The sequence below is a fragment of the Rhinoderma darwinii genome, chromosome 10, assembly GCF_050947455.1.
Source record: "Rhinoderma darwinii isolate aRhiDar2 chromosome 10, aRhiDar2.hap1, whole genome shotgun sequence".
NCBI lineage: Eukaryota > Metazoa > Chordata > Amphibia > Anura > Rhinodermatidae > Rhinoderma > Rhinoderma darwinii.
Window position 1 is genome coordinate 82,282,988 of NC_134696.1, and position 26,986 is coordinate 82,309,973.

General features: G+C 42.7%; 1 protein-coding gene across 4 annotated transcripts in view; it reads right to left on the reverse strand.

The window, feature by feature from the left end:
* Positions 1-26,986, reverse strand: part of DDX6 (DEAD-box helicase 6) — a 60,063-nt gene that overhangs the window by 8,902 nt on the left and 24,175 nt on the right. For all 4 annotated transcript variants that reach the window (XM_075840117.1, XM_075840120.1, XM_075840119.1 and 1 more), the window contains exons 2-9: positions 21,338-21,841; positions 19,174-19,237; positions 18,785-18,889; positions 18,566-18,695; positions 18,291-18,437; positions 17,434-17,528; positions 10,193-10,315; positions 6,418-6,546 (exon numbers count right to left, since the gene is read on the reverse strand). In XM_075840117.1, coding sequence (XP_075696232.1) covers positions 6,418-6,546; positions 10,193-10,315; positions 17,434-17,528; positions 18,291-18,437; positions 18,566-18,695; positions 18,785-18,889; positions 19,174-19,237; positions 21,338-21,534 — 990 coding nt within the window. In that variant the 5' untranslated portion in view covers positions 21,535-21,841. The remainder of the gene's footprint in view (positions 1-6,417; positions 6,547-10,192; positions 10,316-17,433; positions 17,529-18,290; positions 18,438-18,565; positions 18,696-18,784; positions 18,890-19,173; positions 19,238-21,337; positions 21,842-26,986) is intronic.

The window sequence follows — 26,986 nt, forward strand, 5'->3', positions numbered from 1 at the left end:
ATCAATGGTGATGGAAACCTCTGGCTTCCGTCGGTGTCAGTTTGTGTCTGCTCAGGGTCCCGCTCTGATGGAAACCTCCAGCGGAACGTTAGAACGGGACCCCAACGCAGAAGTGAATAGAGCCTTAGGCTACATTTACAAGAACAAAATCTAGTCCCTGTCGGCGACAAATTTTTTTTACCACCCTTGCTAGTTTTGTTTTACTCCACTGGTAAGGTATGCAAAAGACCTTAACTCCTTGCCGCTGCAGCCAGTGTTGACCTTCCGAAAGATTAAAATGAAAGATTACATTTTTTTCCCCCCCCAAGAGGTAGCTTTAGCTCAATTTCTCAAAGGAGAAAAAGCACCCCAACATTTGCAAAGCAATTTCTACTGAATACGGTAATACCCCATATGTGGTTGTAAACCGCTGTTTGGGCACAGGGTAGGGCTTCAAAGGGAAGGAGCGCCATTTGCCCTGAAGAATTTGTGGCAATGGTTTCTGGGTGCCATGTCACATTTGCAGAGTCCCTGAGGTACCAGTGAAGTGGAAACTCCTGAGAAGTGACCCCATCCAAAAAACTAGACCCCCTCATCTAGGGATGTAAGTGAGCATTTGAACACCACAGGGTCTTAATCAAAGAGGCATAGCGCTTTTATTTTCTGTCAAAAGGAGCTTTGTAATGGCTTTTTTTCTTCTATTGGTACCATTTTGGGGTACATGAACATTTTTGATGACTTTATTCAACTTTTTTTTGGAGGAAAGATGACCAATAAAAAAAGCACCTTAGTTGCCTATTTCTTTTAACAGCTTTCACCACAAGGAACAAACAAGATATTTTTATAGACACGGTTGTTATGGATGCGGCAATGCCAAACGTGTATGGTTTGTAAAATTTCTCAATAAAAAAAAACAAAAAAAAAAACTGGACGACTGAAAAAAGGCTGCTTATTTTTATTACTTGACTTTTTATAAAACTTTTTTGGTCTCACTAGGGGACTTGAAGGAACAACTGCCTGATCGCTGGTATAATACACTGCACTACATATGTCCGTTGTACTACTTACATGGCAGACCAGGAAGCCATTGTTATTGTTCCTGGCTGCCAAAGCTCGCATGGGAGGTGATTGGGTTCAGAGGGAGCCCCCGCCCCCTCTGTCAGTCACTAAAATGCCAGTTCGCATTGACCATGGCATCTAACTCATTAAACCTCTGGAATAGGAGCCAGCTTCAATCCCATCTGTTATAGTAGGACGTCAGCCTAAAAAAATATAGCTTCTGAGCCTGCGCCATCACCATGCCATAACTTTACCGCAAACTGCAGGAACCCCTTGCTGACCATGACATTGTTAAGTCAAATATCGGCAAGGGGTTAAGCATGCACTAAAGACCGGGCACATGCATTAAACAGTTTGTGTTCATACTAAAAATCTTCCCCAGGACAGATACCTTTAACTTAGGACAACAAATGCTCAAATTGCTGCTAATAAAGAAAATCTTGTATGTTAAAGGGGTTGTCTAGGTACAGGATGGTTTTTCATACTTCTGACCAATCCACAGGACAAGCCACCAGTATATTATCGGTCGTGGTCTGACACCAAGACAGATCAGCCTCTCTGGCTGCCTCCGGGCACCGGACGTCGATGCCTGAAGCAGATGGCTCCCGGTCACAATATAGCAGCCATGCTGCAAGCTCTGCTCCTAGTCAAGTGAATAGGAGCAGAGTTGCAGTACGGCCGCTATGGTATCTACATACAGATAATGCTGAATATTTATACTGTTGCGGCCGACACGTGAAGCTGTCAATTCATATCCAATGCCCTTCTGCTCCATGGGAGGTTTCGGTCTGCCCTGAGATTGCCTTAGGATACCTGCATTACGGTTTGACAGGTGTCTCGTCCCAGTCAAACTCCCCACCTGCCACGATCCTCGGCGCCATCTTCTTCAGACACCACCCCTACATAACATCTGCTGCCCAGAGGTAGCTGATCAGTGCTGTGTCCGGGTGTAGATCATATACTGTGGATAGGTCATCAGTATGAAAAGCCATCACCTGCCCGGACAACCCCTTAATGACCAGCCTATTTTGGACCTTAATGACCAAGCTATTTTTTACGTTTTTCCATCGTCGTATTCCAAGAGCTAGAACTCTTTCATTTTTGCGTCGACATAGCTGTATAAGGTCTTGGTTTTTTTTTTGCGGGACAAGTTGTATTTTTTAATAGCACCATTTTTAGGTACATATTTATTGATTAACTTTTATTAACTTTTTTTTTGGGGGGGGAATAGAAAAAAAATCTGAAATTTCGCCACTTTTTTTGCGTCCTAAATCTACGCCGTTTACCGTGTGGTATAAATAACACAGTAACTTTATTCAGCGGGTTGTTACGATTGCAACGATACCAAATTTGTATAGTTTTTGTATGTTTTACTACTTTTACACAGTAAAAACGCTTTTTTTTCTAAATGATTTGTTTTTGTGTCTCCATATTTGAAGAGCCGTAACGTTTTTATTTTTTCGCCGATGCGGTTGTATGAGGGCTTTTTTTTTGCGGGAAGACTTGTAGTTTTTATTGGTACCATTTTGGAGTAGATGCGACTTTTTGATCACTTTTTATCACATTTTTTTAAAGTCAGTATTCACAGAAAACAGCAATTTTTCCATAGTTTTTTATTAATTTTTTATATGGCGTTCACCGTGTGGGTTAAATAATGTACCGTATATATCGGCATACAAGACGACTTTTTACACACTTAAAAAAATGTCAAAAGTGTGGGGTCGTCTTATATGCCGGATATTGTCTACATTAGGGATGCACGTTGCAGCCGCACAGCTCAGTATAATACACATGAATGTATGGGAGCGCGGCTGCGGCTGTGTAATTCAGCCACAGCCCCGCTCCTGAGTCATGATAAGTTCGCGGGGTCAGGATGATGCAATGCGGCCAGCGCTGCACTAATGAGCGGCGGCACTGGAGACAGAACATGGCGGGCGCGCTACAAAACACCCCCATGTTCTGTCTTCAGTGCCTGAACTGCCGCTCATTAGTGCAGCGCCGGCCGCATCACCTCATGCTGACCGCGCGCGCACTTCCTGTCAGGAGCGGGGCAATGGCTGTATTACACAGCCGCAGCCCCGCTCTATAACGGCGGAGATCAGAGAAACCTCTCATCTCCGCCGTTATTCCCCTGAATGCTGCGATCACAGCTGACTGCAGCATTCAGGGGAAAGTGAGAAGGGGGGATGCCCCTGGATCGCGTCACAGGGAATTCCTGTGACGCGATCGAGGGCCATACCATATATGGGCAGACAGCCCAGGGTCTATTGACGGACCCCAGGGCTGTCTTACCATATTTCATGTTGTTAGGACATACCCAAGTATGTCCTAACAACTGCCTGTGTATTATCCGTCCACAGGTTAATGTACTGGCACATATCTGATATATATCAGTACATTAAAGTTTAAAAATAAAGTAAAAACAAAGTATTGTTAAATTGTAAAAAAATACACCTTCACCTTTTTTTACAATAAACATTAAAATAAGTCTCAATACATAAAATACACACATTCAGTAATGGCGCGGACAACAATGTTTTTGCATCATTTATGATGTGTACGCTGTAAAAAAATGAAATAAACACGGCTTTCATTCACTTATTAATGTGAGGCGCGAGGTGCGATGAATTTAACCTCCATGTTCCTCACATTAATAGTAATTAACCCCATCACGTACCTCGCACATTAACCCATTATGACTGAGAAACATGATGGTATTAATTACTATTAATGTGAGGCGCGTTCAAAATTCATCATCACACGTCGCGCCTCACATCAGAAAACGGAAGAATTTTTTTTTTATTACTGTTGGCAAAAGTATCGAAATTGGTATCGAAATCGCAATACTAAACGAAGTATCGGTATCGAAGTCCAAATTCTGGTATCGTGACATCCCTAGTCTACATATTGTCTACACACAGGTTGTGTGTTACCTTGTGAGCCTGAAGTCCGGTACACAGGCTCCCGGGATGCACGGAATCCGCCACGGATCTGAGGGAAGCCGGTATTAGCCGCCAGGGAACATCTCTGTAAGATGCTCTGGCCCGCCCTTTCCTCTCATTCCCTGCCTCTCAGATCTCGCGCGATGAAGCAGCCTATCTGCGCATGCGCGAGTTCAAAGAGACAGAGAGTCCTGGGTCCTGCCGCCGATGGCCATAGTGAAGCGCTCCTGCACGAAATGGTGAGTATATCTTAAATTCTATATTTTAAGGGTAAAAGTTGGGGGTCGTCTTATACACCCAGTCGTCTTATACGCCGACATATACGGTAATAGATTTATAGTCGGGGTCGTTACGGATGCGGCGATACCAAATATGTGTAACTTTTTTACTTTATTTTGGTTTTTTAATAGTAAAGCATTGTGTAAGGGGAAAAGCTGGGTTTTTCATTATTTTTCAAATTTTTTTTTTAATTAACTTTATTAAACTTTTTTACTAGTCCCACTAGGGGACTATAATATGCGATTATATTTATAATACACTGCAATACTTTTGTATTGCAGTGTATTATGCCTGTCCGTTTAAAACGGACTGGCATCTGCTAGGTCATGCCAGAGGCATGACCTAGCAGGCATACACTACAGGCAGACCTGGGGGCCTTTATTAGGCCCCCGGCTGCCATCGCAGACACTCAGCGATCGTATCGCCGGGTGTCGGTGGGGGCGAGAGGGAGCTCCCTCCCTCTCTCCAAAACCACTCAGATGCGGTGCTCGCTATTGAGCACCGCATCTGAGGGGTTAAACGTGTGAGATCGATACTAATAGCGATCTCACACGGCAGAGCAGGGACGCTCCCAGCCCTCAGCTGCCTTTAGCAGCTGAGAGCAGGGAGATTTGACAGCTCCCTGCTCTGTAAACGTATTCCGATGCCGCAACGTAAAAAGTCTATGGCATCGGAATAAGGCCCGTTAGTGACCGACGTAGAAACACGATGGGCCGGTCACTAACGGGTTAAGCATTCAGCTTAAAGGAACAGTGTCATCACAAATAATTTTTTTATATGTTAAAGATGTTAGTGCCTTAATATAAACGTTTATTTTCATTTGTGTGTTTGTGTTTTACTGTTTCTTATTTTTACACTTTTTCTTGACTATGGGGGCTGCCATTTTTTGTTCCATTTCTGTGTGTGTCGATTAACGACACACACAGACATGGAATACGGCAGCCACAGTCCCATAGGGACTGCGAACGGCTCCCGTCCCATTGACTGCCGTGTACGGCGTCTGTGTGGGAACTGCGCATGCGCCGCTCCCACACAGTCCTATTCGAAATTGGCGCCGTCCGGCGCCATTTTCCTGTGGACCGGAAGTCGCGGCCGGACAGTAATATTACTACTTCCGGTCGCGGCTTCCGGACTTGTGCACATGGAACAGCGGCAGCAAAGGGAGCGGACGGGCCGGAGGGAGCCGCGGCGGCAGGAGCAGGTAAGAGATTTCAATGTATGTTAGTGTTTGTGTGTGTTTACTACTGTATGTAAACCTACTACACTGTGGGTTACCTCAAAAAATGGCGACACACAGTGTAGGAGGTTAAACCTTTCAAACCCCTCGTTTATCCCGGCACTAGCCAGGATAAAGGAGGGGGGAATGCTGAGAGCTCACTAGAGCGAGGGCTTTTAACCCAACGTTGCAATGCTGCAATTTTGGGAACAGCTCCATCTAGTGACCAAAAATGGGTAGTATTATAAATTAGAAATAATTTATAATATTTCCTGGACTCGTGCAAAAAAATAAAAAAAATTTGAACAATGTTTAATCACCCACACACTAAATGTTTAATTTTTTTTAAAAAAACATGTTTTTCGGGCAACACATTCCCTTTAACCAGATACACAGTGCTTCAGGTACCGCTTGTCCAATCAGCTGATCAGGACACTCAAACACACATGGCACACTGGGTTGTTTCTAAGGGCACCTGATAGAAGACTTCTACTCAAGAGCACATTTGTGGTGACAGATTTCCATCAAAATGTTTACTGGGTCACAATGAAGAGGCTCTATATGCACTCATCCTTCACACCCGTGCCAACAAAAGCATGGTAGAAGCAGTTTTTGCCACATCAAAGCACCACTTTTACTAAGACACAGTTGAAAAAAGAAAGGTGTGGTGCCTAGGCTTTAAGTTCCTTACACCTCAGCTCTACTACATAAATAATTGCATTAATACAGATCGTATACATGCATTACGCTCACTGTACAAACAGGAAGCAAAAGGTGGTTTTAGAACCGTTACAACATGCAGTTACTTTTACTTCTATTACCAGTATGCAAATTCAAGACCTCAACAGTGATCGTATCACTGAAAAAGGTAAAGTGAAACTACACATACATCTTCACACAAAAAAGGAATGACAATGGTTAACGCTGCACATTGATACTTACCCTTGAAAAAAGTGTATTCAGGCAGTGAACTTTTTGCCTTTCTGTCACATAGGCATAGTATTGCGTTACTCCCTTCAGTGTAAGTTCCTCCATCAGGTTAATTTCATATGGTTTTTGCAAATGAGAGGACTGCAACAATTGGGTAAAGGTCACAAAAGTTAAAAGAAAGTAAAAAGAACGGATTTTGTGTGAAAACATAGCAATTCCGGCTATGTAAACGTAATAGCATAGTAATGTAAATAGACGGTAAATCAATTGTTTCGTATAAAATCCATATCAAGAGCAGCAGCAACAATTTTTAAACTATTATGGAATGGCTGCAAAACTGGCTCCGCATTAAAAACACAAAACATGAGCAATGTGTGCAGCACGCATTTTACACACTCCCAAGCTTAGATATTTCAGAAGAATTTTATTTTCAAAGGCTGCTGACCATTTTTAAATCTAAAAGGGGTCAATTTGATGCTCTTCACCTTGAGCAGACCAATATAAGAATATCCCAACAAGGATAAAATTGTAACGCTATCAGAATAAAAAATAAAATAAAAACAATGACATGCCCTAAGGGTTTTAGAGCAGGTTCACACCTGCGTTGGTCGTCCCAGTGCTCTGCTCCATCAGAGAAGCAGAACGAAAATACCGGAGGCGGTATATCTGTTGTACGACGGACACCACCGTCAGCTGATGGTGCCCATTTTCTTTATCGCGTTACGTCGGGGTGTCCGTGATTTTCCTGAAAACAATAAAGTCTCACACTGCGCTAATTCCTGTATTTTCGGCCTCCATTGCAGATGTGAACAGGCCCTTATCCAGACAATTGTTCTTAAAACTTGCTCAGAGTTCAGTCTGTGGAAGACTGACTAATTAGCATAATTTTTTTGCCCAGAATGCATCAGTATGCCATATTTTTAAAAAAAACAAACACCTGAATGTCCACAATTGTCCAAAACCTCTGAAAACACCCTCAGGCCTCATACACACGACCGTATTTTTTCCCACCCGTAAATACTGGCGTAAATACGGGTCCGGTGTCACAAGTATTCCACCCGTTTTGCACCAGTATTTACGAACCCGTGCCCGTAAATATGGGTCCGGTGTCACCCGTATTCCACCCGTATTTACGGGCACGTTTTTGGCGGCAAAATAGCACTGCACTAATCGGCAGCCCCTTCTCTCTATCCGTGCAGGATAGAGAGAAGGGACAGCCTTTTCTGTAATAAAAGTTAAAGAAATTCATACTTACCCGGCCGTTGTCTTGGTGACGCTTCCTCTCTTCACATCCAGCCCGACATCCCTGGATGACGCGGCAGTCCATGTGACCGCTGCAGCCTGTGATTGACCTGTGATTGGCTGCAGCGGTCACATGGCCTGAAACGTCATCCAGGACGTCGGGCCGGATGTCGAGAGGGACGCGTCACCAAGGCAACGGGCGGGAGACCGGACTGGAGGAAGCAGGAAGTTGTCGGTAAGTATGAAAGTCTTTTATTTTTATTTTTTAGAGGTTTATACTGATCGGTAGTCACTGTCCAGGGTGCTGAAAGAGTTACTGCCAATCAGTTAACTCTTTCAGCTCCCTGGACAGTGACTATTTACTGACGTCGCTTAGCAACGCTGCCGTAATGACGGGTGCACACATGTAGCCACCCGTCATTACGGGAGCTCCATAGACTTCTATGGACTGTCCGTGCCGTTATTACGGCCTGAAATAGGTCATGTTCTATCTTTTTCAACGGCACGAGCACCTTCCCGTGAGAAAACGGGAAGGCACCCGTCGCCAATAGAAGTCTATGAGCCCGTTATTACGGGTCGTAATTACGACCCGTAATAACGGGAGTTTTTACGGTCGTGTGCATGAGGCCTCAGGATGGTTAAATGTCCGCAGATACACCATTTTCTATTGCTTATAGCATAGAGAGTATTGCGAGATATTTCTTGAGCGTATTTTTTGGCTTCTGACCAAGTCTTCGGGTAAGGCCACACGGTGCGGTCACGGTGCGTTTATGTTGCGTTTTTAAACTGCAGAAAGTCATTTTTCAATCGAAGTCAATGGTGAAATGTGTTATGGACAGACGGCTGCTATTATATTACAATGTGTTTGTTGTGCAGTTAACTGCATGTTCATAATATCCGACCGCATGCAGTTAAAGACCGCGCTGCCAAAGTTGTTGCTGGACTGCTTGCGATTTTGCTTAGGGTATGTTCACACGCAGTGTTTTCAGGCGTAATACGCCTCTTATTACGCCTACAAACATCTGCCCATTGCTTTCAATGGGAATTATGATGTTCTGTTCCAACGAGCCTTTATTTTACGCATCGCTGTCAAAAAACGGAGCGTAAAAAGAAGCAGCAGGTCACTTGAGGCGTTTTTTTGGAGTGGATTTTCCATTGAACACTATGAAAAACGCCTCAAAAAACGCCTCAAAAGAAGCTCCAAATTTCATTTTCAGCTTCAAAAACACCTGAAAATCAGAGGCTGTTTTCTCTGAAATCGGCTCCGTATTTTCAGACGTTTTTTGTTAAGCGTGTGAACATACCCTAACAGTTCTGCAATTCATTGTAATGACCACTATACAGGAAGCGCCTAACAAACTTCAACACAGGTGAAAACTATGTCCATCAATTTTTTCCTTTAAAAACGCAACAGAACTGCAGCATTAGGCCTCGTTTACACGAGCGTGATATACGTCCATGCGACGCACGTGCTTTTCACGCGTGTCGTACAGACCTATGTAAGTCTATGGGGGCATGCAGACAGTCCGTGAGTTTTGCTCAGCGTGAGTGCGCGGAAAAAAAACTCACGACATGTCCTATATTTGTCCGCTGTTGAAGTAAATGGGTGCGTGAAAACCACGCAGGTCACATGGAAGCACTTCCGTGCGAACTGTGTTATTCGCGCAACAGCTGTCAAACTCTGAATGTAAACAGAAAAGCACCACGTGCTTTTCTGTTTACAAACATCCAAACTGAGTGTCATAATGATGGCGGCTGCGCGAAGATCTCGCAGCCGCGCATCATACGCGGATGACACACGGAGCTGTTAAGTGCCTTTTGCGCACGCAAAATGGTGAGTTTTTTGCGTGCGCAAAACGCACACGCTCGTGTAAACCAGGCCTTGCAGAGACAAAAAACACATGCAGTTGACCACATGCGGTTCTCAAACGGAACAAAACTGCAACAAAAACGCGCCCACGACGCACCGTGTGGCCTTACCCTTATACTCCGGACCACACTGCTCTGGTTCTACTTCCTATTTTCACTCCCCCAATGTCTCCAGGCAACCATCTGTGAAAAACAGAATGGACCGGATGGCATCTGTTTTTCACGCAGACCCAATGACTTCCATGGGCCATCCCGGTGTAAAAAAAAAAAATGACAGAGCATGCTGCAATTTTTTAATCATGGACGGATGGTCCGTGGGAAAAATAAAAATAAAACGTTGCCTCACTATAACGGGTCAGTGTTCAGTCCAGGTGCTGCCCATTGTGCACTGGGACAAGAAAACAGTCTGAATGAGCCCTTCTCCCATATCCATTCAGATAATAATGGGCGGTCCAGCACGTCAGTCCACGTGACTACCTGTGAGCCTATTGAGAACTACAATTCCCAGGCACAAGCTCTGCTCTCCTATGAATTTCCTACTACGTGACTCACCCTGTTCATTTACCCCAGACAGTTTTTGGTAATTTGTAATGTTTGAAAAGTTACATTTTTTTGAAAAGTGGCTCAACGGGGCATGAGTGTTGTGTTCAAAATAAAATTTAAAATAAAAACCTACCATAAATTTCTGTACACTGAGGGGAAAAGTGGCTGAGTATAGAAGAATCTGCCTGTTTTTAGGTAGCGTCATAATAATATCTTCCATTATCTGCACGAAATCTTGAGAGAGCAGCTTATCCGCCTAAATAAAACAAAAACAAAAAGACACTATTAGGTTTAAAGACAGAAAGTACAAAAAAAGCAGTGAAGCCCAACCTACGTGTACAGCTCGTGTATATCAGCCAAGGCTTTGCAGGTACCGGTGGTTTATCCATCTTACTGACCATTATAAACTACATTTGGAAAATAAACAGATTTGGATGATGGGGGTGGGGCCTTAATGGACAAGCAATTTTTTTTTTTGTATTCCCATCATCACATTTAAAAAACAACTATAACTTTTTTTCCGTCGACATGGCTGTATGAGGACATTTTTTTTTGCAGGATTACTTGTATTTTTAACGGCCCATTTTGGGGTACACATTGTTACTAACTTTTGTTAGCTTTTTTTGGGGGGAGGTGGTAGAAAAATACAAAAACAGCAATTCCGCCATTGTTCTATGCATTTTAAAATTTATGGCATTCACTGTGCGACATTAAATAACATATTACCTTTATTCTAGGGTTGGTTCTAGTCCAACGATACCACACGTGTTTTTTTTTTTTAGATTTTACTACTTTAGCACAATAAAACAACTTGAAATAAAATGTAGTTATACGAGGGCTTGTTTTCTCCGGGACAACACGTAGTTTTCATTGGTGCTTTTATGGGGTACACGGGACTTAGATTATTTTTCATTACTTTTTTTTGGGGGGGGATGGTAAAAAATAACAATTCAAACAGTTTTTTGCGGGTTTAATTTTTACAGCGTCCACCTTGCAGTTTAAGTTACATGTTAACTTTGGGGCTAAACGGCCGCGATCAAAGTAAACTTCGATTGCTACCGTTGGAGCAGGTGCCAGATTGTCAGACAGCAGGGTACCGGCTCCAGTCTGCACGGGACACCCGTGCAGGACTTCGACTAGGCTGCTGTGAAAAGGCGACGGCCTACCCTAAGGCCCCTTAGTGACTGTTGTGAAAAGGTGTGTGGGTGGTCACTAAGGGGTTAACGAAGTACACCAATATGGTATTGTAAGAGACTTATACGTACAGATACAGTCATTACACAGCCCCCAAAATGGCAAACTGAGGGGAGAAACAAATGCACTTCTTGACGCTGTGAAGCCACATGGTCGTCTTTCTCCAACTAACAGCTCTGAAATCTATTGTGACAAAGCTGGTGATTGGCTGAGGGGGATTGGGAGACATCATGTGACTCCACAGAACAAGGAAATGCTTTCTTTTTAGCCCCTTGTACGGCACTTCAGAGGGAGGATTAGTGGCTGTAATTATATACACTGCTATGTCCACAAGGGCTGGATTCACTAGAGGCAAATCAGACACTTATTTTCTGCAGTATCTACTACAGAAATCCAAGGATTACTGTGGATTTCCGCAGATATGCAGTTTAATTCGAGTGTGGAAATCTACCGGCTTTTCCGTGCAAAATCTGTGGGAAGACGTGCATTATTCACGCTGATTTGGTCTTCCACACAAGGGTAAAAAGGAAACGTTCCACAGCATGTTAACTGGGTTGCGGAAAACTCCATTCACATGAGTAGGATGCGGATTGTAGTCAAATTTCAGCGCAGAATCTTCACCAAATCCAACACGTGTAGACGGGGCCCTAGAACTATCAGGGAATCGTACTGATGCCTTGACTTAAAGTTTTATTCTTGGACCCTACCCCTTTTATCACCTATCCACAGAATTGGTAATAAGGGTCTGATTGGTGGGGTGCCGACCGCTGGGACCAAAGATCATAACTGGTGGCCCCTGTTTTAACGGAGCAGCGGTCGAGAATGTGCACTCTATTCAAATGGGGAACACGGGACCTCTGATTGGTGGGGGTCCTAGCGATCCTCTGAATAGGTGATAAGTTTCAATATTTGGCCAATCTCTTTAAAAAGAGGTCTTGCTGGTAGCAGGTTTTATAACAGCTGTATATTTAAAGCCAAGGAGGGGGACCTCTCAGAGTCCTATACAGCCATGAGACTGCAAGAATCAGCAACTTTTTAAAACCTGCAGTAGACCAGTTAAAGGGGTTTTCCCACGAGAGACTTTAGGACACATCCACAGGATATGTCAAATCTGATAGATGCGGGTCCCATCTCTGGGACCCGCACCTATCTCCAGAACGGGGCCCCCTAAACCTCGTTCAGCCGCTGTGTGTTATGGCTGAATGAGGTGTTTTCCGACCATGAAAAACGTTATATGGTCGTGAGTTACGTATCCTGTGGATGTGTCATAATCGTGTCTCGTGGGAAAACCCCATTAAGTTACTTGCCTTGGACAGACCAGGTAGACAATTTTTTTAATTAACCAGTTTGCTGCTAATATAGCTTGATCGAAAAGGACAATCCTACACTAGCAAGACTTCAGCAGAAATCTTACAAGGTGTAAAAATGGACCACATTAATATATGCAAACACAATGAAAAGCTTAAACTGCCTTTTGATCAATTATGTGGCACAAAGCCTTGATACAAGGTTGACCTAAAGATTTTTCTTCCTATACAACAACCCACAATATTAAGCAACATATTTACCACCTTTTTTTGCCAAACTAAACCCTAGCAGAAGCATCAGCACAATAAGATCTGTGTTTTGCAATGTTGCCAATACTTGCTGCAAAACCACTCAGATGCGGCACTCGCTATTGAGCACCGCATCTGAGGGGTTAATCAGGAGAGATTGCTACGAATATAGATCTCACACGTTCGAGCAGGGACGCCCCCAGCTACGTCTGGCAGCTGAGAGCAGGGAGATTTAACAGCTCCCTGCTCTGTTTATTTATTCTGATGCTGCGCCGTGAAAAGGCTATTGCATCAGAATAAAGCGCACTAATGACTGCCGTGAAAAGGCTGATCGGCGGTCATTAAGGGCTTAACCCCTTAGTGACCAGCCCATTTTAGGCCCTAATGACCAAGCTATTTTATTCGTTTTTCTATAGTCGCATTCAAAGAGCTATAACCTTTTTATTTTTTCGTCTACATAGCTGTATGAGGACTTGTTTTTTGCGGGATTAGTTGTGCTTTTTAATAGCACCATTTTTGGGTACATATAATTTTTATATTAACTTTTATTAACCTTTTGGGGGGGGGGATTATAAAAAAAACACTGAAATTCCGCCATCGTTCTATGCGTTTTTAAATTGACGCCTTTCACTGTGCGGCGTAAATAACATGTTACCTTTATTCTATGGGTCGGTACGATTACGGCGATGCCACATATGTAGAGGTTTTTTTTATGTTTTACGACTTTTGCACAATAAAAACACTTTTGAACTCAAATTATTTGCTTTTGCATCGTCGCTTTCCAAGAGCCGTAATTTTTTTATTTTTCCATCAGTGTAGTGATTTTTTGGGCTTGTTTTCTGCGGGACAAGACGTAGTTTTGAATGGTACTGTTTTGGGGTGCATGGGACTTATTGATTTATTTTTATTACTTTTTTGGGGGGCAATGGAAAAAAATTGCAATTTCGCCATTTTTTTTGCGTTTTTTTTTACGGTGTTCACTTTGCGGTTTAAATTACCTATTAACTTTATTAATGGAGTCATTACGGTCGCGGCGATACCAATATGTGTACTCTTTTTTTTTTTTTTACACTTTTACTAAATAAAACCACTTTTTATGGAAAAAAAAGGTTTTAATTATTTTTTTACTGTACTTTTTATTAATAATCTTTATTTCACTTTGATGACTTATTTTATTAGTCCCACTAGGGGACTTTACTGTGCGATGTTCCGATCGCTGCTATAATGCTCTGGTATACTTCGTATACCAGAGCATTATTGCCTGTCAGTGTAAATCTGACAGGCAATCTGTTAGGACGTGCCTCCGGCGCGTCCTAACAGGCATATGTCCAGGGCAGACCTGGGGGCTTTTATCAGGCCCCCGGCTGCCATGACACCCCATCGGAGACCAGCGATTGCATTCGCGGGCCGCCGATGGGTGACAGAGGGAGCTCACTCCCTCTGTAAACAAAGTTAAATGCCGCGGTCGCTATTGACGGCGGCATTTAACGGGTTAAACGGCCGCGATCGAAGTAAACTTTGACCGCGGGCGTTGGAGCAGGAGCTCAGCTGTCATCAGACAGCAGAGCCCCGGCTCCTGCCTGCACGGGAGACCCGTGCAGGACTTCGACTAGGCTGACGTGAAAAGGCGTCAGCCTAGCCTAAAGCCCATTAGTGACCGCCGTAAAAAGGCGTATTAGTGGTCACTAAGGGGTTAAAAAGGGTTGTCTTCTCCCCTTTAATGCGAATACCGTATTTCACCATAAACAAAATGTTCCATTTTAAGAAACTTTAACCCCTACCCGCACCAGGACGTAACTGTCCGTCGTTGCGGGAAGTTACTTCCCGCACGAGGACGTACAGTTACTGAGTTAATCCCGGTGCACACTGTCGGCGACAGTGTGCACCGGGAACCAGGAGGTCAGCTGTCGCCGACAGCTGACACTCCCCTCTTGCCGGCCAGCGGTCCTTTGCCGCTGATTTCGGCGCATTAACCCCTTAAATTCGGCGATCGGGTGCAATCGCCGAATTTTAGGGGTTTTTAACATATCGGCAGACCCCCGTCCGAAATCGCGGGGTCTGCCGATAGTTAGTATGGCAAACGGAAGCCAAACAATGGCTTCCGGGTCTGCCATGGACAGAAGCCCATCAGGACCAACCTTCGGCTGGTCCTGATAGGCTTCCTGTCAGAGTGACAGAAAGTCACTGTGCCGTTCCCGATGCACACTGTCGGCGACAGTGTGCATCGGGAACTTGGAGATCAGCTGTCCCCGACAGCTGACACTCTCCAGTGTTGCCGATCAGCGGCTCATCGCCGCTGATTTAGGCAATTAACCCGTTACATGCGGGGCTCGATTGCGATCTCCGCATGTAGCGGGTTTGTAGCGCATCAGCAGCCCCCATGCAATCGTGGGGGCTTCTGATGCTTGTGATGGCACCCGGGTGCCAGACAACGGCCCCCAGGTCTGCCATGTATGTCAGCCTATGAGGATCAGCCTCTGCTGATCCTCGTAGACCAACTGTCAGAGTGACTGTGACGTCACACGACAGTTGGAATACATTACACTACCTAGGTAGTGTAATGTATTCTAGCAGCGATCAGAGCTGCAGGTCAAAAAAAGAAAGTGTAAAAAGTAAAAGAAAAGTTAATAAACAAAAATATAAAGTGTAAAAAGTAAAAAAAAGTTAATAAAAATGTAAAAATAAAAGGTTTTGTTTTCCTATAATAAGTCATTTATTATAGGGAAAAAATGAAACCGTTAAAAAAAAAAAAAGTACACATATTTGGTATCGCCGCGTTCGTAACGACCCAATCTATGAAACTATAATGTTAATTTTTCCGCACGGTGAACACCGCAAACAAAATAAACGGAAAACTGTCAGCATCGCTATTTTTTGGTCACCACCCCTCCCAAGATATAGAATAAAAAGTGATCAAAAAGTCGCATTTACCCCAAAATGGTACCAATAAAAACTACAACCCGTCCCGCAAAAAACAAGCCCTCCCACAGCTTTTTTGACGAAAAAATAAAAAAGTTACGGCTCAGAATAGCGTGTCCCAGAAAATAAATAATTTTATAGAAACTTAATTTTATTGTGCAAACGCTGCAAAACTTAAAAAAAAAACTATACACATATGGTATCGGCGTAATCGTACCGACCGGCAGAATAAATTAAAACGTAATTTATTGCGCACGGTGAACGCTGTAATAAATAAAGAATTTAAAGCGCCAAAATCGCTGTTTTTTGGTCACCCTAGCTCTAAAAAAGATCCTGAGGGGCCAAAATGCTCACTATACCACTAGAAAAATTCCTTGAGGGGTGTAGATTCCAAAATGGGGTCACTTTTGGCGGGTTTCCACTGTTTTGGTCCCTCCGGGGCGTTGCAAACCCGACATAGCACTGAAAACCAATCCAGCAAAATCTGCACTCCAAAATACAAAAGGCGCTCCCTTCCTTCTGAGCCCTGCTGTGGGTCCAAACATCAGTTTACGACCACATATGGGGTATTGCCGTAATCGGGAGAAATTGCTTTACAAATTTTGGGGTGCTTTTTCTCCTTTATTCCTTGTAAAAATGAAAACATTCTATGTTTCCACAGAAAAATAGGTGATTTTCATCTTCACAGACTAATTCCACTAAATTCTGCAAAAAAACTGTGGGGTCAATATGCTATCTATACCACTAGAAAAATGCCTTGAGGGGTGTAGTTTCCAAAATGGGGTCACTTTGGAGGGGTTTCGGCTGTTTAGGTACCACAAAACCGCCTCAAACCTGACATGGTGCCTAAAATATATTCCTAAAAAAAGGAGGCCCCGAAATCCACTAGCTGCTCCTTTGCTTCTGAGGCCTGTGTTTCAGTCCATTAGGACACTAGGGCCACATGTTGGATATTTCTAAAATCTGCAGAATCTGGGCAATAAATATTGAGTTGCGTTTCCCTGGTAAAACCTTCTGTGTTACAGATTTTTTTTTTATTACAAATGAATTTCGGCAAAAAAAATGAAATTTGTAAATTTCACCTCTACTTTGCCTTAATTCCTGTGAAACGCCTAAAGGGTTAAAATATTTTCTGAATGTGGTTTTGAATACCTTGAGGGGTGCAGTTTTCAAAATGGGGTGATTTATGGGGACTTTCTAATATATAAGGCCCTCAAAGCCACTTCAGAACTGAACTGGTCCCTGAAAAAATAGCCTTTTGACATTTTATTGAAAATATGAGAAATTGCTGCTAAAGTTCTAAGCCTTGTAACGTCCTAGAAAAATAAAAGTACGTGAAAAAAAATGATGCAAACATAAAGTAGACATATAGGGGATGTTAACTAGTAACTATTTTGTGTGGTATTACTATCTGTTTCACAAGCAAATACATTTAAATTTAGAAAAATGCTAATTTTTGCAAATTTTTGCTAAAATTTGAAGTTTTTCACAAATAAATATTGAATTTATCGACCAAATTTTTTCACTAACATAAAGTACAATATGTCACGAGAAAACAATCTCAGAATCGCTTGGATAGGTAAAAGCATTCCGGAGTTATTACCACATAAAGTGACACATGTCAGATTTGAAAAAATAGGCTGTGTCCACAAGGCCAAAACAGGCTGTGTCCTAAAGGGGTTAAAAGAGGAAAATAAATAATTACCTCATCCAGAACTATCATCTGAATGTGGTCGACTTTAGCTACACCTTTTTTGATAAGATCCAGAATCCGCCCTGGAGTTGCAATCACCACATGAACTGTGTGAAAAATAGAGTGAAAGTTAGGGCCTCTGTTCACAACACGTTTGTGTAGCCAGGTAAAAGGTACAGGTTTTTTGTTTTAAATGGGTCCTACACAGTAGCTATAGGTTTCTATGGGGCCTATTTCAGCTAAAAAAAAACCAAAAAAAACTTTTTTTTTTACTATAGAAGTCTGTGGCAGCATGGTGCAGAATGCCAAAAAGATACCTTTCAACAAGATGCAAAATTGTGATGTGAACAGGGCCTTAGAACAACTTACTTAGTGTATAATGCATAACAAGTTAACAAAAACAAAACACTAAACTTAATATGCAACTACACAGCAAACACAGGCATCTATTGTTGCGTGTGCGAAGTCATTTCAGGCAGTGGGATGTCTGACACAAAGACCATTAAAAATGCTCGGGTCAGAGAAGCTTCAGAAACATTTAAAACGTGTGAATAGCAGCAGTTCTTAGATTGGACTTTCCTTTTACAAGCCTACTTCTATAAATAGAATAGGAAAAGGTTATAAAATGTCACCACACTTCAGTTTAGGGCTTTCATTACATTTGCTTCCAATTGGCACTAACAAGCAAAGTGGCAATCAAAACCTGTATGTGCGGAAATATAGACTGGCTTAAACAGGCTGGTCATCATTTTACATTTATTTTCTATGCAATAATATATACTAGCAGCATCCCCAAAAAAATTCTACAAACTCAGCATTTTCCCTAAATGAAAACACAAAGTGGAGCCATTTCAGTTGATGGATTTTACCTGTGTCATCCAGCCTCATTATGTCATCTCTTAGATTGGTGCCTCCGGTTGTTGCCATAACTTTTACCCCTCCCATATGCTTGCTGACTTGGATGCAGATCTGACTGACCTGAAGTGCAAGTTCTCGAGTGGGTACAATCACCATTGCTATAGAGAAATGTAGACCGACCAGAAAAATAAAAAATTACTAAAGCATAAAAACATTTTTCCAAATATATTTATTATCGGTTAAGCGGACCAACTCTTAAAAGTCAGTTACGTGGTTGGATTCTAACCTTGTATGCAGTCCTTCTTTAGGTCTAGCCGTTCAAGTAAGGGAATGAGGTAGGCTCCACTCTTGCCAGTTCCATTTTTTGCTCTAGCCAAGATATCCCTACCAGACAATGCAATGGGAATGCTTTCCTCCTAGAAGGACAAAGAAATAAAAAAAAATCATATGGTAAGAAAGTTTGTCTTAATCTTTGAATAACCTACTCAGTCTCCATTTAACAAACCTGAATTGGAGATGGTTTCTCCCATCCCATCTCAAAAATCCCCATGAGCAGCTCTCGTTTTAAACAGTAATCTTCAAACTCATTGCCTTTCGTGGAGGTGACATCCTGGAGAGAACATGACAGTTAATCAAGAAGAAAGTTCAGTTTTATATTTTAGCATGAGCCAGATCAAGAAAAAAAAAACAAAAAAAAAATAAAAAAAAGTAATTTCAAAGTCACATATGAAAAGTAATGAAAAGTGAAAAGAGATTAAGTATAACATTTGGTTGTAGAAATATACTGATCGGTGTTACAGCAATGATAAAAGTCTAGGCAAGACATTAACAGCCCAATAGGTATAATAAATCAACATCATTCTAAATAAATTAGTGAGAAAAAATAAATCTTACCGAAGTCTTTATTCGAAAATCTTTTGGTGGGAGTTTTAATGTCTTCTTCCAGTCATCACCAGGTCTACAAAATAGAATTACATGTAGATTTTACTGTGCTCAGCATTGGCACGGACAAACCATTATGAAAGAACAATGTCCTTTCACGAAAACTACTTTGCGTTAATAAGCACTGACATTTTAACCCCTTTACGACATGTCACGTACTGGTACATGGCAGCCGTTAAGGGGAAGTATGGAGCGTGCTCATAGGCCGAGCTTGCTCCATACACAGCGGGTGACGGCCGAAACCTCACTGCACCGGGCAGAATCAAAGATCACTTTGATTCCGCCTGTTTAACAACTTAAATGTCGTGGTTTTAAATTGTTAGAATCAGGGCGGTGCCCCCTCAAACATTTTTAGAATGTTTCCAAAAAGATAAATTAAAAGTTCAGGAAAAAAAACAAACCTTTCCCATTTTTTTCCCTAAAGCAATGTTCAAAAAAAAAAAAAAAAGTTAACATAACTGGTATTGCCGTAATTGTATCAACCTGTAGAGTAAGGCGAATATGTCGTTTTTACCACGTGATTGACGCCGTAAATACAAACCCTCCCCCCCCCCAAAAAAAATGGTGTAATTGCTGTTTTTTTGCCCATTTCACCCCACAAATAATTTGACCGTACATTAAGCGGTGCAATAAATGGTGCCATGAAAAACTACAACTTGTCCCGCAAAAAATGAGGCCTCATATGGCTATGTCGACGTAGATATAGAAAAAAGTTAGGGCTTTTGGAAGGCAGGGAGGAAAACAAAAATGAAAAAAAACTCTAATTGGTCTGGTCTTTGGTTAATAAAGCCCTCTTACCATACTTTTCAGAAAGGAGCGCCACCTTGAACGTGTCCAATTACCTCATATATCTCCCACAACCACTTGTCTCAGAGGGAGAACAACCTAATAGTACACCCAAAATAAAACCATTTCAGTATGGTTCTGTTCACATCGGTCCTGGTTTCGATAAAGGAAACCAGGACGCAGTGCCAGATCTGTCGTACAATACTACCGATGCCCCGATGGATCCCACTAACTTAATAATGCGGTCCCTCACTTTGACATGAAGAATAGTGCTCCAGGAAGCGCAAATTCTTCATCAAATCCAACAGGATCTACAACAGAGGCTTCAAACAGAGCTTCCGACGAAGATGTGAACATAGCCTAAAAGCTACCAGAAACATTCAAGGGAAAACTCCAAGGTGGCAATGAAGCAGAGCGCACTACAAATACAACAGAGCTGTGTCTACAGCTCATATACAGACCTATATATCCCTATGACTACAGACTACAAACAAACCCTGTGTAGTCTAATCCTTACAGCACTACAAGCAGGGGCAGCTGTATACACCAAACAGTAGGATATTTTTAAACCCAACTGGAACAATTTTTGCTGAACACTTACATTTTACAGCCTGATAATTGTACCAATGACCAAACCAATTTCTACCGGTCAGAAGTAATCAGGTATGGCTGTGGAGAGGTTGAATGTAATGAGGCATATTAACTACTCAAATGGAGACCGAATTCTGGCGAACATGCTGTGCACCCAATTTATTAACGGTTATGAACACTTTTTCAGACAAGGCACGTGGCTTGGCTGGGAATTGAGCGTGGCTTAAAATGCAACACCGCCAAAAATGCGCCAATATTTTGAACTAGGCCAACTAGTAGGTGGTATAAGGAAGACCTAAGTGTCGATTATATCTAGTAGGATGCGACAAATTTATTATACAGCATACACCACTAATAAATTGAGCGCCATTTGACTGCCTTTATGATTATTAATTTAGCTTAGATCATCCACACCAGAAATATTCTAAAAGAATTAGTATTTTTGTCTATTGGCAACTCTATAAAGAATAATTTTATTAAAGTGCTATGTCCTCTTAGGTTTTATGGGCACCGACAGATGTGTATGGGGCCTTATCGTACCTACGTATGCCCCTGACGTACAGAGCAGCAGGGGACTGTGCCGCCATACAAGGATCTGTCAGATTTACAATACACCACCTGACATAGTCACGTGTGACCAACTTCACTGTGCCATGGACAAAAAAAAGCTGAAGAAACAGAACATACTTCCAATCACATGAACACTTCTAAAGCGGTCACAAAGTTGGCGCATACTCACTTAATAGCACTGCTCATGCTCTGTGCTTGCTGCTGACTTCCATTATTGATTGTGCTGGCGTTTTTCAGCTGGCTTATTTGCTGTGTCTGTGTTCCCCCACTTCCAGGCCCTGGATTAGGCTTCATTGGGCCCCTCAATTGTCCATTCTGACTGGACAGACCCATTAAAACAGGGTTCTCTGTTCTTGTGGTGCTCATTTTGTTTTCTATTAAATTGTCCCTTTGAAAGTTTATTCAACTTCAAGGTTTGAGAGTCAGTACAGAGACTGTAATAACAGTTTATAGGACTCTTCAAAATGAAGAGATAAAGTCTTGCTCAATAAATGAGTCCTTGTTATTGCAACGCAAACAAGTGCTTGTTCTTGTTAAAGTCTTTGAACTGTGAAGTCACTTGTTCTGATGCACCAAATCAACTTTCTTTATAAAAAAAATTAATAAAAAAAAAAAACCAAAAAAAAAAAACCAAGCTCAGATGTAGATTTGACTTAAGATCTGCCAAAGCAACCTAAAAGAAAGGGAAACAGATGTTAGAAGTCAAATACAAAAAAGGTAATTTTTATTAACTTACCCCAAAACCTGCCATCCATTTTGCAGTTCTTAATGCACAGACAGACACGGAAACGTATTTTACGGTGTGCTCAGATTACAAACGACTAGACTCCCTATTACAGCCGGGCACGTGTGGGGTCTCCAACTTCTCAGCCTCTGCTCCCGCACACAAGCTTTCAGCAAAACCGTTCCATTTCTCACTACCAACCTTTTTAATGCTTTCCAGTTAAAACATTTCCAGGTATTAAAAAAGTGCTATAAAAGTGTTACATTTTTAGGATGTTTCTCAAACAAAACTTTTCCGTTACAAGAACTTTCCTTTTCCATCAGAAGCATTTAAAGAGAACCTTTCGCCTCCCCATACATGTGCAGCCTCTAATGGGGAGGGCTGCACAAACCCTGGGGCGCTTTACATTTGTTTTCTACCTCCCACCGTTATTTAGATATCGGTGCCGTTATATTTGGCGCCCGATATTTAACTTCTTCCCGCCGCAGCCCTTTTCCAGATTTTCATTTTTTCCTCCCCACCTATTTAGTCCTATGAGGGCTTGATTTTTGTGGGACGAGTTGTAGTTTTTCGTAGAACCATTTATTTTGCCATATAAGGTACTAGGAAACGGGAAAAAATTATTTGTCGGGTAGAAAATGAACAGCGATTCCTCCATGGTTTTTTGCGCGCCGTTTTTACGGAATTCACTGTGCAATTCAAACAACATGTTAAAGGAACAGTGTCACCACAAAAAAAAATTTCATGTCAGTTTTAGGTTAGTGTTTTATTAAAGAGGCTCTGTCACCAGATTTTGCAGCCCCTATCTGCTATTGCGGCAGATCGGCGCTGCAATGTAGATTACAGTAACGTTTTTATTTTTAAAAAACGAGCATTTTTGGCCAAGTTATGACCATTTTTGTAGTTATGCAAATGAGGCTTGCAAAAGTCCAAGTGGGCGTGTTTAAAAGTAAAAGTCCAAGTGGGCGTGTATTATGTGCGTACATCGGGGCGTTTTTAATACTTTTACTAGCTGGGCGTTGTGTATAGAAGTATCATCCACTTCTCTTCAGAACGCCCAGCTTCTGACAGTGCAGATCTGTGATGTCACTCACAGGTCCTGCATCGTGTCGGCCACATCGGCACCAGAGGCTTCAGTTGATTCTGCAGCAGCATCAGCGTTAGCAGGTAAGTCGATGTAGCTACTTACCTGCAAACGCTGATGCTGCTGCAGAATCAACTGTAGCCTCTGGTGCCGATGTGGCCGTCACGATGCAGGACCTGTGAGCGACGTCACAGATCTGCACTGTCAGAAGCTGGGCGTTCTGAAGAGAAGTGGATGATACTTCTCATCAGAACGGCCAGCTAGTAAAAGTATTAAAAACGCCCCGATGTACGCACACAATACACGCCCACTTGGACTTTTGCAAGCCTCATTTGCATAACTACAAAAATGGTCATAACTTGGCCAAAAATGCTCGTTTTTTAAAAATAAAAACGTTACTGTAATCTACATTTCAGCGCCTATCTGCTGCAATAGCAGATAGGGGTTACAAAATCTGGTGACAGAGCCTCTTTAAAAAAGTTTTTATTTATTTGTGTGTTACTTTTTTCTATTTTTTCACTTTTTCTTCCCTATGGGGGCTGCCATTTTTTTTTTCCATTTCTGTATGTGTCGATTAACGACACATACAGACATGGAATACGGCAGCCACAGTCCCATAGGGACTGCGAACGGGTCCCGTCCCATCCACTTCTGTGTACGCCGTCTGTGTGGGAACGGTGCATGCGCCGCTCCCACACAGTCCAATTTGAAATGCGCGCCGTCCGGCGCCATTTTCCTGTGGACCGGAAGTCGCGGCCGGACAGTAAGATTACTACTTCCGGTCGCGGCTTCCGGACTTGTGCACTTGGACCAGCGGCAGCAGACGGAGCGGACGGGCCGGAGGGAGCCGCGGCGGCAGGAGCAGGTAAGAGATTTCTATGTATGTTCGTGTTTGTGTGTGTTTACTACTGTATGTAAACCTACTACACTGTGTGTTAGCTCAAAACATGGCGACACACAGTGTAGGAGGTTTGACCGTTAAATCCCCTCGTTTATCCCGGCACTAGCCAGGATAAAGGAGGGGGGGATTCTCAGAGCTCACTAGAGCGAGTGCTTTTTTCCCAATTTTGCAGCAAAAAGCAATGTGGTTGCTTTACCACATGCAATGCTGCAATTTTGGGAATAGCTCCATCTAGTGACCAGCACTGGGAAATATTATAAATTAGAATCTAAATTTATAATATTTCCTGACTCGTGAAAAAAATAAAAAAAATTTGAACAATGTTTAATCACCTACACACTAAATGTTTAATTAAAAAAAAACAAAACATGTTTTGCTGGCAACACATTCCCTTTAACTTTATTCTGTTGGTCAATAGGATTACGGCGATACAAGTAAAAACCAAAGTGTAAAAAAGAAAATTTATTGTGTGTCGCCAAATTCAGAGAGCCAGAACTTTTTTATTTTTCTGTCGATTAAGTGGTATGAGGGATTTTTTGCGGGATAAGCTGTAGTTTTTAATACCATTTTCGTGTACATGCGACGGTTAGATCACTTTTTATTTCACTATTTTAAATAATGATATATTCTAATAGTTCAGACTTTTACGGACACGGCGATACCAATTATGTTTATTTTTTTACTATGCTCTGGGGCTAAAATGGGAAAAGGGGGTTTTTGAACCTAATATTTATTTATTTATTTTTACACAAAAAAAACAACAAAAAAAAAAAAAACTTGAACTCATTTTTACATTTTTTTTTTTTTTATTAGTCCCCCTAGGGGACTTCAACCAGCTTGCACGATATACTGCCATACTAATGTATTGCAGTATATCGTGATTCTGACAGGCAACTATTAAGCCCTGCCGGAGGCAGGACTTAATAGGTGCACAAAGATGGCAGACCTGGGGGCCCCCCATTAGGCCTCCAGGCAGGCATAGCAACCATCGCCCCCCCCCGCCCCCTCTTTCTAACAATTTAAAATGCTTTGGTCGCTATTGACCGCAGCATTTAACGAGCGTGAGCCCGTTCCATACTTCCCCCCACCCGACTTTGGCGTATGGATACGTCAAATGTCAGGAAGGGGTTAAATAACCCCCTGAACAGTCAAGGGGGCGTGTTACTATGGATGTGACACTGTCCAATCAGATATGGACAGTGCCACAGCACGAGAGATGCGATTGCAGTCTCTTCATCCGAACAGGCAAGGGGGCACATCAGTGCTACGGACAGAGCTGTTCAGCTCTTGCGAGAGATCAGTCTAGTACGGTCTGCCGAACCGGCAAGGAGGCGTCTCTACTACGGACAGTACAAGCGCTCCCCAGCTCTTACACTGTCCGTAGCAGGGACACGCCCCCTTGTCAGTTTGTCAGACTAAGTACAAGACTGATCTCTCACAAGAGCTGAAGAGATGAGCGCGCATGCAGAGCTCTTTACACTGTCCGTAGCAGTGGAGCCCCCTTGTCAGTTCGGATGAAAGGACTGCAATCGCACACTTATGCTGTGGCACTGTCCATATCTGATTGGACAGTGTTACAGCCATAGTAACACGCCCCCTTGACAGTACACTCGACGTTGACTGTTCAAGGGGTTATTTAAATATCGGGCACCAAATATAAAGGCACCGATATCTAAATAACGGTGGGAGGTAGAAAAAAAAAAGTGTTAAGTGCCTCAGGGTTTGTGCAGCCCTCCCCATTACATGCTGCACATGTATGGGGAGATGAAAGGTTCTCTTTAAAGACGTTGCACAGATATTCCAACCTGAGCTCTTAAACGCCGTTATTTCACTCTACACAGATTATGGTGGTCTTATGCAGCCAGATAATACATTGAGTTAATGCTTGAATTTAAACATTAATATTTATTCTTACATTGCTTGTCTTTCATCAGTGCCAAGAAAACAAAAGTAAGGGTCAGATCAGTTTTTTTTGCGCTGCTTTTGATGCGGAAACCACATCAGAATCAGAGCCAAAAAACTGCATAAATTGCCCCCCACTGATATCAATGGAAGGCAGGTGTTTTTTCATCCACAGGCGGCTTTTGGCCACTCGCACGGAAATAAAAAAAAGCGGCTTCCACCTGACCGCTCATTGAATCAATGGGACGAAGAAAAAAACCTGTGGCGCTAGTCACAGCGTTTTTTGCCGTGGTCCTTGCAATAGCTTCAATGGCCGCGGCCGAAAAAAGCCACGCCAAAAAATAGGAGCAGGCAGTTCAAAATAGGGATACACGATGCATCGAAACTTCTTTACGGTTTCGATACTCTGCATCCCCAAACGGTTTGATAACGTTATTTCATGTATTTCGATACTTAGCTGTGCGGCCGCACAGCTCAGTATTGTAACACATGAATGTATGCGAGCGAGGCTGCGGCTGTGTGATAGTCATTGCCGCGCTCCGAGTCCCGATAACAAGTGCGCGCCGTCAGGATGATGCGATGCGGTGGGCGCCGCACTAATGACCGGCAGCACTGAAAACAGAACATGGCGGGCGTGCTGTAAAACACCCCCATGTTCTGTCTTCAATGCCTGAACCGACGCTCAGTGCAGGGCCGGTCGCATCTCCTCATGCTGACCGCGCACTTCCCGTCAGGAGAAGGCAATGACTATTACACAGCCACAGCCCCGCTGGCGGAGATCAGAGAAACCTCTCATCTCCGCCGCTATTCCCCTGAATGCTGCGATCGTAAGCGGACTGAAGCATTCAAGGGAAAATGAGAAGGGGGATGCCCCTTGGATGCGTCACAGGGAATTCCTTTGACTTGATTGAGGGCCATACCATATATGGGCAGACAGCCCAGGGTCCATTGAAGGACCCCAGGGCTGTTTTACCATATTTCCTGTTAGGGCATACTTCGGTATGTCCTAACAACTGCCTGTGTACTATCAGTACACAGGCTACTGTACTGTAATATAGATATAAGCCAGTACATTAAAGTTTGAAAAAATAAAAGTAAAAACAAAGTAATGTTAAATTACAAAAAACACACACCTTTTTTTACAATAAACATTAAAATAAGTCTCAATACATAAAATATACACATTGAGTATTGGCGCGGCCGTAAT